The 15455-nt window shown below is 38.3% G+C and overlaps 1 protein-coding gene across 1 annotated transcript in view; it reads left to right on the forward strand.

Annotated features, from left to right (window-relative positions):
- Positions 1–4693: 4693 nt before the first annotated feature.
- LOC121387336 (la-related protein 4-like) overlaps positions 4694–15455 on the forward strand; it is a 92689-nt gene continuing 81927 nt past the window's right edge. Inside the window, exons 1-2 of the mRNA XM_041518384.1 lie at positions 4694–4948; positions 15144–15242. Coding sequence (XP_041374318.1) covers positions 15186–15242 — 57 coding nt within the window. The 5' untranslated portion in view covers positions 4694–4948; positions 15144–15185. The remainder of the gene's footprint in view (positions 4949–15143; positions 15243–15455) is intronic.

The raw sequence follows: 15455 nt of genomic DNA on the forward strand, positions 1-15455 counted from the left end.
CATTGCGCTGTACAGATAGGCCAGATAGCCTGTACACCAGGTCCTATATGCTGTATATTCTCCCATCCAGAGTGAGTTTAACGACTCACGGAGTATCTATAGGTGTACGGTCACTGCACCGACTTCGCTCTTACTAACAACTAACCCATTGCGCTGTACAGATAGGCCAGATAGCCTGTACACCAGGTCCTATATGCTGTATATTCTCCCATCCAGAGTGAGTTTAACGACTCACTGAGTATCTATAGGTGTACGGTCACTGCACCGACTTCGCTCTTACTAACAACTAACCCATTGCGCTGTACAGATAGGCCAGATAGCCTGTACACCAGGTCCTATATGCTGTATATTCTCCCATCCAGAGTGAGTTTAACGACTCACTGAGTATCTATAGGTGTACGGTCACTGCACCGACTTCGCTCTTACTAACAACTAACCCATTGCGCTGTACAGATAGGCCAGATAGCCTGTACACCAGGTCCTATATGCTGTATATTCTCCCATCCAGAGTGAGTTTAACGACTCACTGAGTATCTATAGGTGTACGGTCACTGCACCGACTTCGCTCTTACTAACAACTAACCCATTGCGCTGTACAGATAGGCCAGATAGCCTGTACACCAGGTCCTATATGCTGTATATTCTCCCATCCAGAGTGAGTTTAACGACTCACTGAGTATCTATAGGTGTACGGTCACTGCACCGACTTCGCTCTTACTAACAACTAACCCATTGCGCTGTACAGATAGGCCAGATAGCCTGTACACCAGGTCCTATATGCTGTATATTCTCCCATCCAGAGTGAGTTTAACGACTCACTGAGTATCTATAGGTGTACGGTCACTGCACCGACTTCGCTCTTACTAACAACTAACCCATTGCGCTGTACAGATAGGCCAGATAGCCTGTACACCAGGTCCTATATGCTGTATATTCTCCCATCCAGAGTGAGTTTAACGACTCACGGAGTATCTATAGGTGTACGGTCACTGCACCGACTTCGCTCTTACTAACAACTAACCCATTGCGCTGTACAGATAGGCCAGATAGCCTGTACACCAGGTCCTATATGCTGTATATTCTCCCATCCAGAGTGAGTTTAACGACTCACTGAGTATCTATAGGTGTACGGTCACTGCACCGACTTCGCTCTTACTAACAACTAACCCATTGCGCTGTACAGATAGGCCAGATAGCCTGTACACCAGGTCCTATATGCTGTATATTCTCCCATCCAGAGTGAGTTTAACGACTCACTGAGTATCTATAGGTGTACGGTCGCTGCACCGACTTCGCTCTTACTAACAACTAACCCATTGCGCTGTACAGATAGGCCAGATAGCCTGTACACCAGGTCCTATATGCTGTATATTCTCCCATCCAGAGTGAGTTTAACGACTCACTGAGTATCTATAGGTGTACGGTCGCTGCACCGACTTCGCTCTTACTAACAACTAACCCATTGCGCTGTACAGATAGGCCAGATAGCCTGTACACCAGGTCCTATATGCTGTATATTCTCCCATCCAGAGTGAGTTTAACGACTCACTGAGTATCTATAGGTGTACGGTCACTGCACCGACTTCGCTCTTACTAACAACTAACCCATTGCGCTGTACAGATAGGCCAGATAGCCTGTACACCAGGTCCTATATGCTGTATATTCTCCCATCCAGAGTGAGTTTAACGACTCACTGAGTATCTATAGGTGTACGGTCACTGCACCGACTTCGCTCTTACTAACAACTAACCCATTGCGCTGTACAGATAGGCCAGATAGCCTGTACACCAGGTCCTATATGCTGTATATTCTCCCATCCAGAGTGAGTTTAACGACTCACTGAGTATCTATAGGTGTACGGTCACTGCACTGACTTCGCTCTTACTAACAACTAACCCATTGCGCTGTACAGATAGGCCAGATAGCCTGTACACCAGGTCCTATATGCTGTATATTCTCCCATCCAGAGTGAGTTTAACGACTCACTGAGTATCTATAGGTGTACGGTCACTGCACCGACTTCGCTCTTACTAACAACTAACCCATTGCGCTGTACAGATAGGCCAGATAGCCTGTACACCAGGTCCTATATGCTGTATATTCTCCCATCCAGAGTGAGTTTAACGACTCACTGAGTATCTATAGGTGTACGGTCACTGCACCGACTTCGCTCTTACTAACAACTAACCCATTGCGTTGTACAGATAGGCCAGATAGCCTGTACACCAGGTCCTATATGCTGTATATTCTCCCATCCAGAGTGAGTTTAACGACTCACGGAGTATCTATAGGTGTACGGTCACTGCACCGACTTCGCTCTTACTAACAACTAACCCATTGCGCTGTACAGATAGGCCAGATAGCCTGTACACCAGGTCCTATATGCTGTATATTCTCCCATCCAGAGTGAGTTTAACGACTCACTGAGTATCTATAGGTGTACGGTCACTGCACCGACTTCGCTCTTACTAACAACTAACCCATTGCGTTGTACAGATAGGCCAGATAGCCTGTACACCAGGTCCTATATGCTGTATATTCTCCCATCCAGAGTGAGTTTAACGACTCACTGAGTATCTATAGGTGTACGGTCACTGCACCGACTTCGCTCTTACTAACAACTAACCCATTGCGCTGTACAGATAGGCCAGATAGCCTGTACACCAGGTCCTATATGCTGTATATTCTCCCATCCAGAGTGAGTTTAACGACTCACTGAGTATCTATAGATGTACGGTCACTGCACCGACTTCGCTCTTACTAACAACTAACCCATTGCGCTGTACAGATAGGCCAGATAGCCTGTACACCAGGTCCTATATGCTGTATATTCTCCCATCCAGAGTGAGTTTAACGACTCACGGAGTATCTATAGGTGTACGGTCACTGCACCGACTTCGCTCTTACTAACAACTAACCCATTGCGCTGTACAGATAGGCCAGATAGCCTGTACACCAGGTCCTATATGCTGTATATTCTCCCATCCAGAGTGAGTTTAACGACTCACTGAGTATCTATAGGTGTACGGTCACTGCACCGACTTCGCTCTTACTAACAACTAACCCATTGCGCTGTACAGATAGGCCAGATAGCCTGTACACCAGGTCCTATATGCTGTATATTCTCCCATCCAGAGTGAGTTTAACGACTCACTGAGTATCTATAGGTGTACGGTCACTGCACCGACTTCGCTCTTACTAACAACTAACCCATTGCGCTGTACAGATAGGCCAGATAGCCTGTACACCAGGTCCTATATGCTGTATATTCTCCCATCCAGAGTGAGTTTAACGACTCACTGAGTATCTATAGGTGTACGGTCACTGCACCGACTTCGCTCTTACTAACAACTAACCCATTGCGCTGTACAGATAGGCCAGATAGCCTGTACACCAGGTCCTATATGCTGTATATTCTCCCATCCAGAGTGAGTTTAACGACTCACTGAGTATCTATAGGTGTACGGTCACTGCACCGACTTCGCTCTTACTAACAACTAACCCATTGCGCTGTACAGATAGGCCAGATAGCTCAAGTGTGTGCCCATGACAGCGTGTTTTAACCTTAATTGGACATAAGCACGAAAATAAGTAGAAATCAGACTATCAAAAATTAAACTGGTCATTGAATCGCCGGAAAGTCAATCAGTGCAGTGGAGTTGGAAGGTGCCAAAAGGTGTGTGGGGGGTGTGGGGGGGGGGGTGTGGGGAGTATATAAATATATATAAACCATCGCTGCTGCTGCTGGATCAAAAAAAGTGTGAGGGGGGCACATGCCTCCCTCTCCGCTTCCTATGCCAGTGCCCATTCACATATATATTTTTTTAATCTTCGCATCTCCTGCAACAAAATTGGGAGATCCCACACACTAATGTCAAATTCCTCCAGACGCCCCCGAAAACGTTTTTCGAATCCTTGTTTATTTACTGTAAACATGTTCACTGAGTACAATATGAACAGCGCGAAAGCGTTCATTAAATGCAAGTGCGGCTAACCCGTGCCGATTATGCAATATTTCCTCTCAGACTGCTTGTATTTGGTTCTCAACCATGCAAATGACCTTGCGTGAACCGGCCTTGAAAGACTGCAGCGATACTACATGCCTGTGTAAAACCAACACGATATATTTAACATTCCATGTAGGCTACATCGTGTGCATGTGTCAGTGATCGTGAAATTACACTAACATCAAAAATGAGAAGAAGAATGAAGTAGTAATATCATAGACGGAATAAAAGGAAGTCATATTGTTTTTATATTCACCAATTTGACATTGATTTTGTATTTATGTTTCGCAAACGTGTAGTAACCATAAATGGGCAAACTTTACTCGCTTCGCGCAGCTTTCACACCGTCTCGCACGCTCACATGTCTGACAAAACAGAAATAACGTATATAATCTGAATTGATCGGTTTATGCTGTACACTGCAATGCAATCAACAGAACAATTAGGACGGTTACTAATTAAATACAGTCGGCTAAAATGTGTACAACATGATCAACGGAAGATAATATATTCTGGCGGAGTATTTCGTGTAATGTAATAAGTCCGAACCGCTTCACACGCACCAGTGATACAAATCAATCCGACCCATTTTGCCTCATTCTAAACCGGAAATTTGACTACTTAATTTCCTGATTTTTATATTTGAAAATTATTTTAAATACTTTACGAAATATAATATTTTGTACAAAAATAAACCTTAATCCATTTGAAAAAACATGTGTAAATGTCGGTTGCCATGTTGAAAATGCGAGGCCATGTGACTGTGTCTTCACATCAAAGTGGTTGACTTCCAACCTGGCTGTAGGTGCTGATAGCCCGTTTTTACCCATTTATATCCAGTTTGCTGTAAATATTTCGAAACTGTCAGTAATTCGGAAACGGGTACTAATAGAAACAACAGGAAATTTATGTTCGTAGCTCGTGCAAGGCGTTGAATAAGGTGAGTAAAATCATGATGTAAGGACGTTTAGCGATTCGCGACGCCATATTTTGCGGTAGTTTCGTGATCTCCAGTCACGTGTGTGTAACGTTTTATGTAATACACTAATATTATGGGACTGTACCAAATCAAAACATACGTTTTTCAAACGCCAGATACATAAGGAAAGCTTTCGGTTTACTGTCAAATGTCGGACACATGTCAGTCTCGTGCAATCTGTTGCAACATGCTCGACTGGCGTGTCTCATTGGCGCCGCGTTCGATGCTATTTCTGAGGGGTTCGTTCGTATTATATACGATTTTTTTTAGGTGTCCGGTTTATGCAGTTTTAAAGTCCACCCTTTAAGCACATTCCGATTTTATTATCAATATTTTATACTCTGTATATGCGTGTAAATTCCACTCCCAACAACACCCTAAAATGGCAAACGTGCTTTATTTAGAAATCCAAAATGGCGGCCTCCTGTGTTTATAGTAAGCTCACTGCGGTGAGTCGTGTTTCGGTCTGTTTTTGTATGTATATATGAAGTCATTGCTCCCGTTATGTTTGTTTTTGTCATCAACAAATAGAGCATACATTTTTGGGAACAAATTATTGTATTTGATTTTAATTTGTAGCCACATGTAAAAGGTCATAAGTAAACTGATGACATTTATAATATTAGGCATGTTTTGTTCAGTCTTTTACATTATGTCTTCTTCTGGTCTCAAATTTTACCATGGCAACAACGGCAAGTGCCCAAAAAATTGGACATTGTAAGGGATGGGACATAGCCCAGTGATAAATCACTCGCTCAATGTACGGTCCGTCTAGCATCGATTCCCAATCGGTAGGCCCATTGGGCTATTTCTTGTTCCATACAGTGCACCACGACCGGTATACTGAACACTGTGGTATGTGCTATTGTTGCGTATATATAGACCCAGTGGTTTCTGTTCAGAAAAACAGCCGTTTTCCATTTAATGTTTTTCTAAATTCAGTTTCGTTTCAGAATACAATGTGTAATTAACAATTTAACTAACACAAGTTGACAAATTAAAGGAGAAAATGCTAATTATTAATGATTCTTCTGATACACATAATTGTAATGACTTAACCAACCAACTTCATAGAAAGCAATACAGTAACAATGAGTCGCTATTTGTCGTTAATAGTGAAAATTCGCATCAGGAGCATTGGTCACAATTATAGCAACTATATAAACCATAATTGTCCAAATACTAAGTACACTGTTTTATTCAAAGAGAAATGTGTTAAGTGATACGTTTAAAAATAAAATATTCCCTCCTATTCAAAGGGGCTCATGGTTGTATCCGCATGCCACAATGGAAATAAAGTAACATTGCTAAACAGGGCTAAAAAGTCTGTCATATGCTGCTCACTGTATATGGATTACAAAAAAAACCCCACCGTACTATATATATATATATATATATATATATATAATTATTGTTGTGGGTTTTTTTATCTTAACAGTTTTGTTTGTTAGTGCTTTTAGGTGTCCTAAGTTCAGCCAGCAAATGTTTCACTAACGTTCGCAAACTATTTGATTGGTTCCCAATGTGGCCATTTGGTTTACTGTGAACCGCACAAACCAGTCTGGTGGATGATTTTCCGCTCAGTCTAGCTGAACACAACCCATTATTTTTCGAAGATTGGTTATTCATAAACAGCGCATAGGATACTTTTGCCGATATATTTTGTGCATTGGTTCAATGTTTATATGGATATTTCTGAAGCATAATTCTACAACCGACAAAAAACATTTAATGATTAAAAAGAGCAGGTAATTCAAGGTTAGGAACATAATATCAGCGAACTAACATAGAAATGTTTGGTGTATTAGTAAATTTGGGAACACTTAATTACTGTCTATTGTTATTATGTAAAAATTGAACAAACATGTTCCTTTCGTTTCTCTTTGTTTGCAGTTTAGTTCATAGAAATGGGCCAACCACCGCTTGGTGCCAGACTAGTCTCGATAAACCACTGTTTCAAACATGCACAGATTTGAATGTGCTACACTTTTGAAGCCAGTTTAAACTGAAGCTTGATGACATGACTATTTTTTTTATTATTATTATTTTTAAATTCGGTACTGTTTTACTCACTGATTATTCAATTTAATAAATTTTTCGAAATATTTCACGCGAATCCGAATAGATTTTGATGTTTTATGCTGGCGCGAATCAGATTTGGACGATTCGCACGAATTTTTAGCCCTGCTAACTGTTTGCAAACTATTTCGACTGGTTCCCGAAGTCGTCATTCAATTTAATATGCAACGTAAAAATCAGTCTCCCAAGATGAGCGTTGGCGACAAACAGCTGGCTGAACTTACTCCTGGCAAAAAACTGTCCTGTCTGGGCAGGCGCAACACACTTGAGCAGTAAATACTGTAAATAAGACACTCTTTGCCAACTACTGTACAAGGATCAGTTTTACAGTGTGTGACAATAGTAAAACGGTTATAGTTTTTTAACACTTCGCTGAAAATCGTAATTCTGTCTGCGGAAAACCATTGGGTCTACATATAACAGGGCTTGACCTTAGCGGTAGCCTGGGCTGTTTTGGCTACTGATTTCTCACTCGGACTACTAGTTGTCTAACCCCGGTAGTCTGCCGGTCTACAAAATGTTTTGGCAACAAGTCATTTAATTCATCGGTGTCTGAAATTCCACCTTTCATGTGCACACTCTCTGCTGCCAGGATTTACTGTAACTGTTAATTGTTCCCTTAGTGTGACCTACGGGTGGCAGTCAGACTTTCATTTTTGAAAAACCCAGGAGTGCTAAAAATCACTCCTCAAAATGCTTACGATGGGGGTTGGAAAAATCGCACCCTTCAAAATAATCAGAATTAGAAGGAAGAGACCGAGAGGAATTGAACCCATGAACATGATTAAGTTTGAGGAGTAATAGTTTCTAAATAAAATATCTTAAGGGTTAATGTTTTGTGTTTTTAAACTAAATATCCTAATTTAACTAATATGATGGTGGTTCTCAAAGATGGAAGGAATGGGTCGTTGCAATCCTGTACAAGAAAAAGAAACACCATGAACACAACATTTGTCGATTTCTTATGCATTATATGCATATCATGTTGCATTAGACTTCTGAATTATGATAATCAGTTGACTATTTATGAATAAGGAATTGAAACTGATTTGTTTGTGCTTATTCTGTTTTATTTAAACAAGTACAATCATTTTAGTTTTCATCACAGAATAATATGATTTCTCCATGGACACAAACTTGTGAACTGAATGTAAAAGTGTAACAACCACATGGCACAGGGTTATCACATTTATCATATCATATTTAAAAAATATAATGTCATAACAGAGAAAATGTCAACATCTATTATTTTCTACCCAAATATAACTTACTATATATTTATATTACTAACTCATCATAGGAACCAACCCTGCTCGTGCTGTAACCTCACCGTGGTGCAGGGGTGTAACATTCTCTTTGAGAATGGCCAATACAGCACAAATCCCCTTGTTTTCTTCCAGATACAATTGAAACTGAGTGAAGTCAGTATCTATCTGTGATATTTGTATTTTTGCACAGTCCTTTACACTGTTATTTAAATTTTGAATTTTTATATTGATGTTGATCATCACTTTATTTGTTTCCATTATCATAGTTTGACGCCCAATAGCCGATGTATTTTTCGTACTGGGGTGTCGTTAAACATTCATTCATTCATCATAGGAACCCATCAAAACCAACCTAATGTTAATTCCTGAGTTGAAATTAAATCGGTGTAGGTTTGTTTCAGGTACCGATTACTGGTAGTATTTTGAAATAGAAAGTAGAATTATTTGGAGTACGTCACTATGCTATTAACGAAAACAAAACCTGCTTTACTAAATTTGTTTTTTGTTGGTTTAATGTGTGGTTTATCAATAGGCGACTAAGAATTTTACCAAGGTAATCCGTCAGGCGACCATCGCTATTAGGGTCTGGCGAGTATGGTACCAGTTATAAAGCAGACACTGAAACTGAATTAAATGTGACAAAACACATAGCGTCTTTGTTGGCGCGAACTACATCAGCAGAAGACATAGAACATGCTCTATGTTTAGCGCCAGATTCAGCTTCTGTGGCTTCGGGCCGGGTCTTTTGAAAATAGAGCTCAAAACGTATTGAAGACATTGCATGTATTTTTTAAATTTAGAAGTCGTCGGCTTATTAGAATGGACTGGATACACCATAATTATCTAGCAGAGCTACTATTTGACAATTGTTATTCAATGTTATGGTGCCGGCCTCGGTGGCGTCGTGGTAGGCCATCGGTCTACAGGCTGGTAGGTACTGGGTTCGGATCCCATTCGAGGCATGGGATTTTTAATCCAGATACCGACTCCAGACCCTGAGTGAGTGCTGCGCAAGGCTCAATGGGTAGGTGTAAACCACTTGTACCGACCAGTGATCCATAACTGGTTCAACAAAGGCCATGGTTTGTGCTATCCTGCCTGTGGGAAGCGCAAATAAAAGATCCCTTGCTGCTAAACGGAAGAGTAACCCATATAGTGGCGACAGCGGGTTTCCTCTCAAAATCTGTGTGGTCCTTAACCATATGTCTGACGCCATATAACCGTAAATAAAATGTGTTGAGTGTGTCGTTACAAAACCCATTTCTTTCTTTTTTTCAATGTTATGGTTAAAAGAAATCATATTTAATTAGCTTAAATTATTCTGGGACAAAATAAATATATTTTGTAGTTTTAACTCACACTAACGTGAGCACATGCGCATATATACAAATAACAATGACCTTTCCTATTACTACATTCCAGGGCTTATTCCAAAGGTCTGTTAACTAAGCGATTTGTGTTAAATAAGAACATATTCGATCTAAAGTCTTGACAGCAAGACTTGCATAATGACATAACTGTTAATATTACTGCAATAAACTATACGTACACTGTTATGCTATGTAATATAATAACTAAGCACATAGTATATTATTATTCAACAAAGAATATTCTAGTCTTGATTTTGACTGTGCATTTAAATTACAGTAGAGGGCTAGTTGAATTTGAGAAGGGCCAGTAAGATTTGTTTTCAACTGGCCCTACTGGAGACCATTGTTTTTATGTTAATTTTCAACCCTGGTGTAAGTTTCGTAAACAAAACAACGTTGACAAACCCCACAGGATGAAACGGGAAATGTTGATAAAAAAAATAGGCAAAGTGAATATTTACTGGTACATTTGATAATGCAGCGCTCAAACTTGGCAATGGCATGTACGACAGGTGATTGACCGATGACAATCTTTTTGCCCAATCAATGGATAAGAATTATTGCTGTTGGTTGAAGGGACTGCTTCTTGATGTTTATATTTGTTGTGAAAGTTACTGGTTAAAAATTAATGTAGGCGGTCTAAAAAATTAATTTCAAGCCCTGAATAATTTTATGTCATGTTCCATATTCTTTCGTAAAGGTTCTGAATTAAACACTGTTCGATTCAAATTATAATGTTTCAATTTGAAATATTACTGCCAATAATAACATTTACTAGTAAGCAGAACAGTTGAATTTTTACATTAAAATATATGTGTTAAGTAATTAATTTGGTGGTGTTATATTTAAATAAATTTGTCCAAGAATCAAACACTTGACTGGATTGTTTAAACAAGTGTAGATATTTTGTAAATTGCTTTGCTGTGCCTAAACTTATATATGAAAGCAAAAGTAGGACCAACACTTTTTACTCATTAGTGGGAAGGGGGCGAGACGTAGCCCAGTGGTAAAGCGCTTGCTTGATACGCAGTCGGTCGATTCCCGTCGGTGGGCCCATTGGGCTATTTCTCACTCCAGCCAGTGCACCACGACTGGTACATCAAAGACCCTGTCTGTGGGATGGTGCATATAAAAGATCCCTTGCTGCTAATCGAAAAGGAGTAGCCCATGAAGTGGCGATTGCAGGTTTCCTCTCTCAATATCTGTGTGGTCCTTAACCATATGTCCGACGCCATATAACCGTAAATTACTCTTTATCATTATTGTATGATTTTCTTAACATTAACCCGAAGCTTAATCCATTTTCTTTCTGGGGGAGGACCCCCCATATATCTGTTGACTGTGGTTGCATTCAATTCCATAGAGCCATACACAAAAATTTCTTTCTGGCAGAAACACTGATTACGGGGACTTTGATGTCTTGCTATTGCTAATGACTCAGAGATTTGAGCAGTCTTTTAAACGGCAATTTCACCAGCTGTATATATATGCCTTATTTCAATGCTCCTTAATTAAGAATCCGTTAAGCAAGGGGCATTGGCTATATTATTCTGTTAAACAAGGGATATTGGCTATATTACACCTCAAAATATATAATTAAATGATGTTCAACAAGTTAACTTAACCTTTAGACTACTGGATTAATTTTTAACAAAAACCACGTTGAGTGGGTACAAGTTTATAATTTTTACTCACATATATTCACTTAAATGTTTCATAAATACATGAAATAAAGTTCATATATGAATCGGTAAGTATTATTTTCGTGTCTTTTTTTGTAATTTTTATTATTTTAGATCGGCTAATGGTGATTAAAATTAGGCAAAAAATCGAAAAAGTTGCGTTTACTTACGGGCATTTGTGGCCAGCTGTCCAGTATTTATGTCAATTATTCCCGATAACAGTGGTTTTCTGACCAGAATTTTTTTTAAAACCCGAACTACGATTCATATTGCAATATTTGGTAATTTTCGTTGTTGGTAAAACGATCAAATTTATTATCAAATTAGCTGTTACAATCAGCTATCGATCCCTGAAAATTACCGCGACATGCCGCCATTGTTGTCAAGCTTAAATACTTGCCGAAAACCACTTTTTGAACTCAAAATTTCAAGGTATTTTCAGTTGAAAAAATAAAAACAAAAACCACCATTTTGAAAATAAATCTTTTTTCTTTAATTATATTTCCGTTTCCGGTGAGTGTCGTGTGCAAAACGGCGGGAAATATGAATTGGGGAATGCACTGTATACAGTGTACAGTATATCGACTGACGTGACGTCGGGCGAGATCTCGCCTGCAGTAGTCAGGCGGTTAAGAAATAAACTTTATTTTAAAGAAAAGCTTTTAACCTTATAAAAACCAAAATTAAGAGACATTAATTGGCAGCCAATATAAATGTAGATTTGTTCACCCAAGTATCTTGATGAACTAAGTGGAAATCAGAGTAACACTGGTAACAGACTCTAAGCATTTGTCTGTACTGTACATTAACAGAAATCTTGTCAGTTTTGCACCTTATAACAACAGGGCTCAAACGGTATCAGGTTGGTTCGTACCATACCGGTTCGTACCCAAAAGCGTACAAGTTCGTACCCAAATGCATACCAGTTCGTAACCAGAGGAACATCGGCATACCAGTTCGTACCCACATTTGTACATGTTATTTAATGAAAAACAAAACAACAAAAATCCAAGCCAACTGCATTTTAATAATTAGCGATTAGAAATTGTCACGAAGAATCATATCAAGCGAAGTCAGCTTATTTGTTGATATATTTCAAACACATAACATTTTTCTTTTTACATGACAAAAAACATTTTATGTACAAACATAATAATATTTACAAACATAGTAATATTAAAATAATTATATAATTATATAGAGATATATTGAAACCCAGTACATTCATACAATTGTATTTATGGTAACGGTAAATGTGAAATTAATAAAAACTTATATGTTGGTATATTTCTCAAAACTTTCAAAATGTGACTTATTCCCTATTTAGCACCGAGTCCTTCATTTATTGACAGGTGAAAGTAGCATTATGAACTTTTAAATTTGCATATGACGTGAAATTTGCATACCGTTATTACACAGGTTAATACAATCAAATATTAAATGGGTTTATGACAAAAGAATTGCTCTTTGGCTACGAAAAGGTATGCTTTTTGGTTACGAAAAGGTATGCTTTTTGGTTACAAAAAGGTATGCTTTTTGGTTACAAAAAGGTATGCTTTTTGGTTACAAAACGGCATGCTTCAGTGATGCACAGCACATAATTGCTCATTTAATGCTTATAAAAGATACTGAGTGATTATTACAACACATTTTTTGCTAAATGTTACAATATGTTTGTAATTATAATTGTGTATTTAAAAAATATAATAATGTTAAATGTAATTTATGACATTATTTAAGTGGTTACGAAACGGTATGGTACGAACGGGTTTGGGTACGAAACGTCTAGAAACCGCTCAAACTCCCTACAGCAATTGCCATGGCAGTGATATGAATTGCTGTAGTGAGGGCTTTACCGATGGCAATGTTTTGTTGATGAATAAACATTGTTGCTATCTGTTGAAGGCATAATTTTTTATTTTGTAAGTTTTGATTGCCTTGTAGATAAAATAATAAACTGGGTTATCTGTTCTAAATGTGTAAATATTAAAAAGAATTTAGATACTGCAGCTTTAAATGGTGATCAGGCATCAATTGGCACCTTGTACCTGTGGTACGATGCAACTACATCAATGTGCTAAACTTACAAGCTAACTGGTAAAACAAGAGTTGTCTCTCTTGCATTGTAGTTATTGTTTAGGATTGCTTTTAACTTGAATGCTTTTTTTCTTCTAAATTTAGACATTGATTCACTTTGTAAATTTTATTTAGGTGCTTGAATTTGACAGCAACCAAAGATAATAAAATACATTAAATTTAACACTTTTTTGTATCAATTTTGCAACAGCACTTACGGCAGCAATTTTAAAGAAAAGATTAATGCTGTTAAAATTATTCATGTATGATCCACTGCAGTAATAATTATATGCTAAAACATGACATCTCAAATTTACTTTAGTATGCTTCTATACTGGAATAAACCAATTTATATTAATTGAGGAAATATTGGGCCACACTAGATTATAAATGCTTTTTTTCTGGGATCAGTAAATGGGCAGAGTTGAGACAAAAATGCCTACAGACTTTTCACCACACTCAGATTTGCAATGGCAATGAAATGCTGTCGAAAATCAATTTTGCGATAGCTTTTGCAACGGCATTGCCGATTGCCACTGCGAATTTCGAGGACTGTATTGTACAAAAAAAAGTGTATAACTTGAATTTTCATAAAATCCCGAAACTTGTATATAATCGGACATTCTGCTTCACATGTTTATATTGGTTTTGTAAACACCAACTTGCTGCAAACTAATTTGTGACCTTGATCTGAAAGTACATGCATGTGCACAGACCTGAAAATTATGAAAGTTATTGTTTCATTTGTGTGTCCCTCACATAAAATTAATTGTGCGTAACCTGTTTGCACATTAAATTTAGGACATAATTCGTACACAGATGTGTAATTCTCAAGAAGTCTGGTGTACATCTAGCATGTGTTAGGTTATATACTCAATTACGTTGAAGTAATATCGTAAAAACAACGTGTCTTTTTTGTTTGTCCCTATTGGTGGGCCTATTAGGCTATTGTTCCAGCCAATCATGTCAATTGGTACATCAAAGACTATGTTATGTGCTATCCTGTCTGGGGTGGTGCATATATAGAGATTATACAAGCTTGTATGTCGTACTGATTTTACGAAACGAGTGTCAGGATTATTGTACATAAATCCTGACGTAAGTTTTGTAAAATCAATACGATTCACACGCGAGTAATAATTTCTTTATTATCCACATTATTCCAAATATTATTTTCATGAATAACAAGCTAGGATCATGTCCAAACGTAACTAAAAAGAGACCAGAAAAACGAAGTCATTTTCCGAAATGACGTCATTTTGGTAAGTGTTTACACTGGAGAAGCCGCATTAAGTTATGATGTTGCTTCACAAAATTACGTCATTCGCTGTGCACGTGAAATAATTATGACACACATGGGTCATACTGGTTATATTTCTCTGAATATCTTGAACTGTGGATAATAAATAAGATTCCTTTCTACTTGCGGAAACATTAGTGGGTTTCCTGTCTTAAAACTATGTCAGAACTACCACATATATTACATCCAGTAGCCATGTTTACAATTGTAGTACCACCCATACCTGATTTGTTCTTGTTTTAAAATGGAAAAATGCAGTACAACCCTACTTTTCCAGACCCTGTTATGTTTACCCAGGGTTTTTGTTGTTCAATGTCATTGTCATCTATGATGAATGCAGTTTTATGTGGACACATGTTATTTTTATTTGTGTGATTTCAGGTGGCAGATCAAGCGCTGTTGGTTAGACTGTCGGCAGGCCTCATGACGTCGGATCGCGGATCAAGCGGCGGAGCTGAGCTGACTGATCTAAACCAACCGGTAAGGGTTTTTTATTATAAATTTTACTTTTTTTTTGTTTGTTGTCCAATTGCTCCCTTTCCTTTTTCTCTCTTGAATGCCGTCTTATTCAACTTCTTTGTTTGTCCATCTCCACATCCCAGTCTTTGTCTTTCCAACCAACTGCAACAGGTGTTGTACTCCTGTGGCTATCTGTGCCACACACCTGCCATATCCCATCAGCTTTAGCTGTGG

The sequence above is a fragment of the Gigantopelta aegis genome, chromosome 13 (assembly GCF_016097555.1).
Source record: "Gigantopelta aegis isolate Gae_Host chromosome 13, Gae_host_genome, whole genome shotgun sequence".
NCBI classification, from domain to species: Eukaryota; Metazoa; Mollusca; class Gastropoda; order Neomphalida; family Peltospiridae; genus Gigantopelta; species Gigantopelta aegis.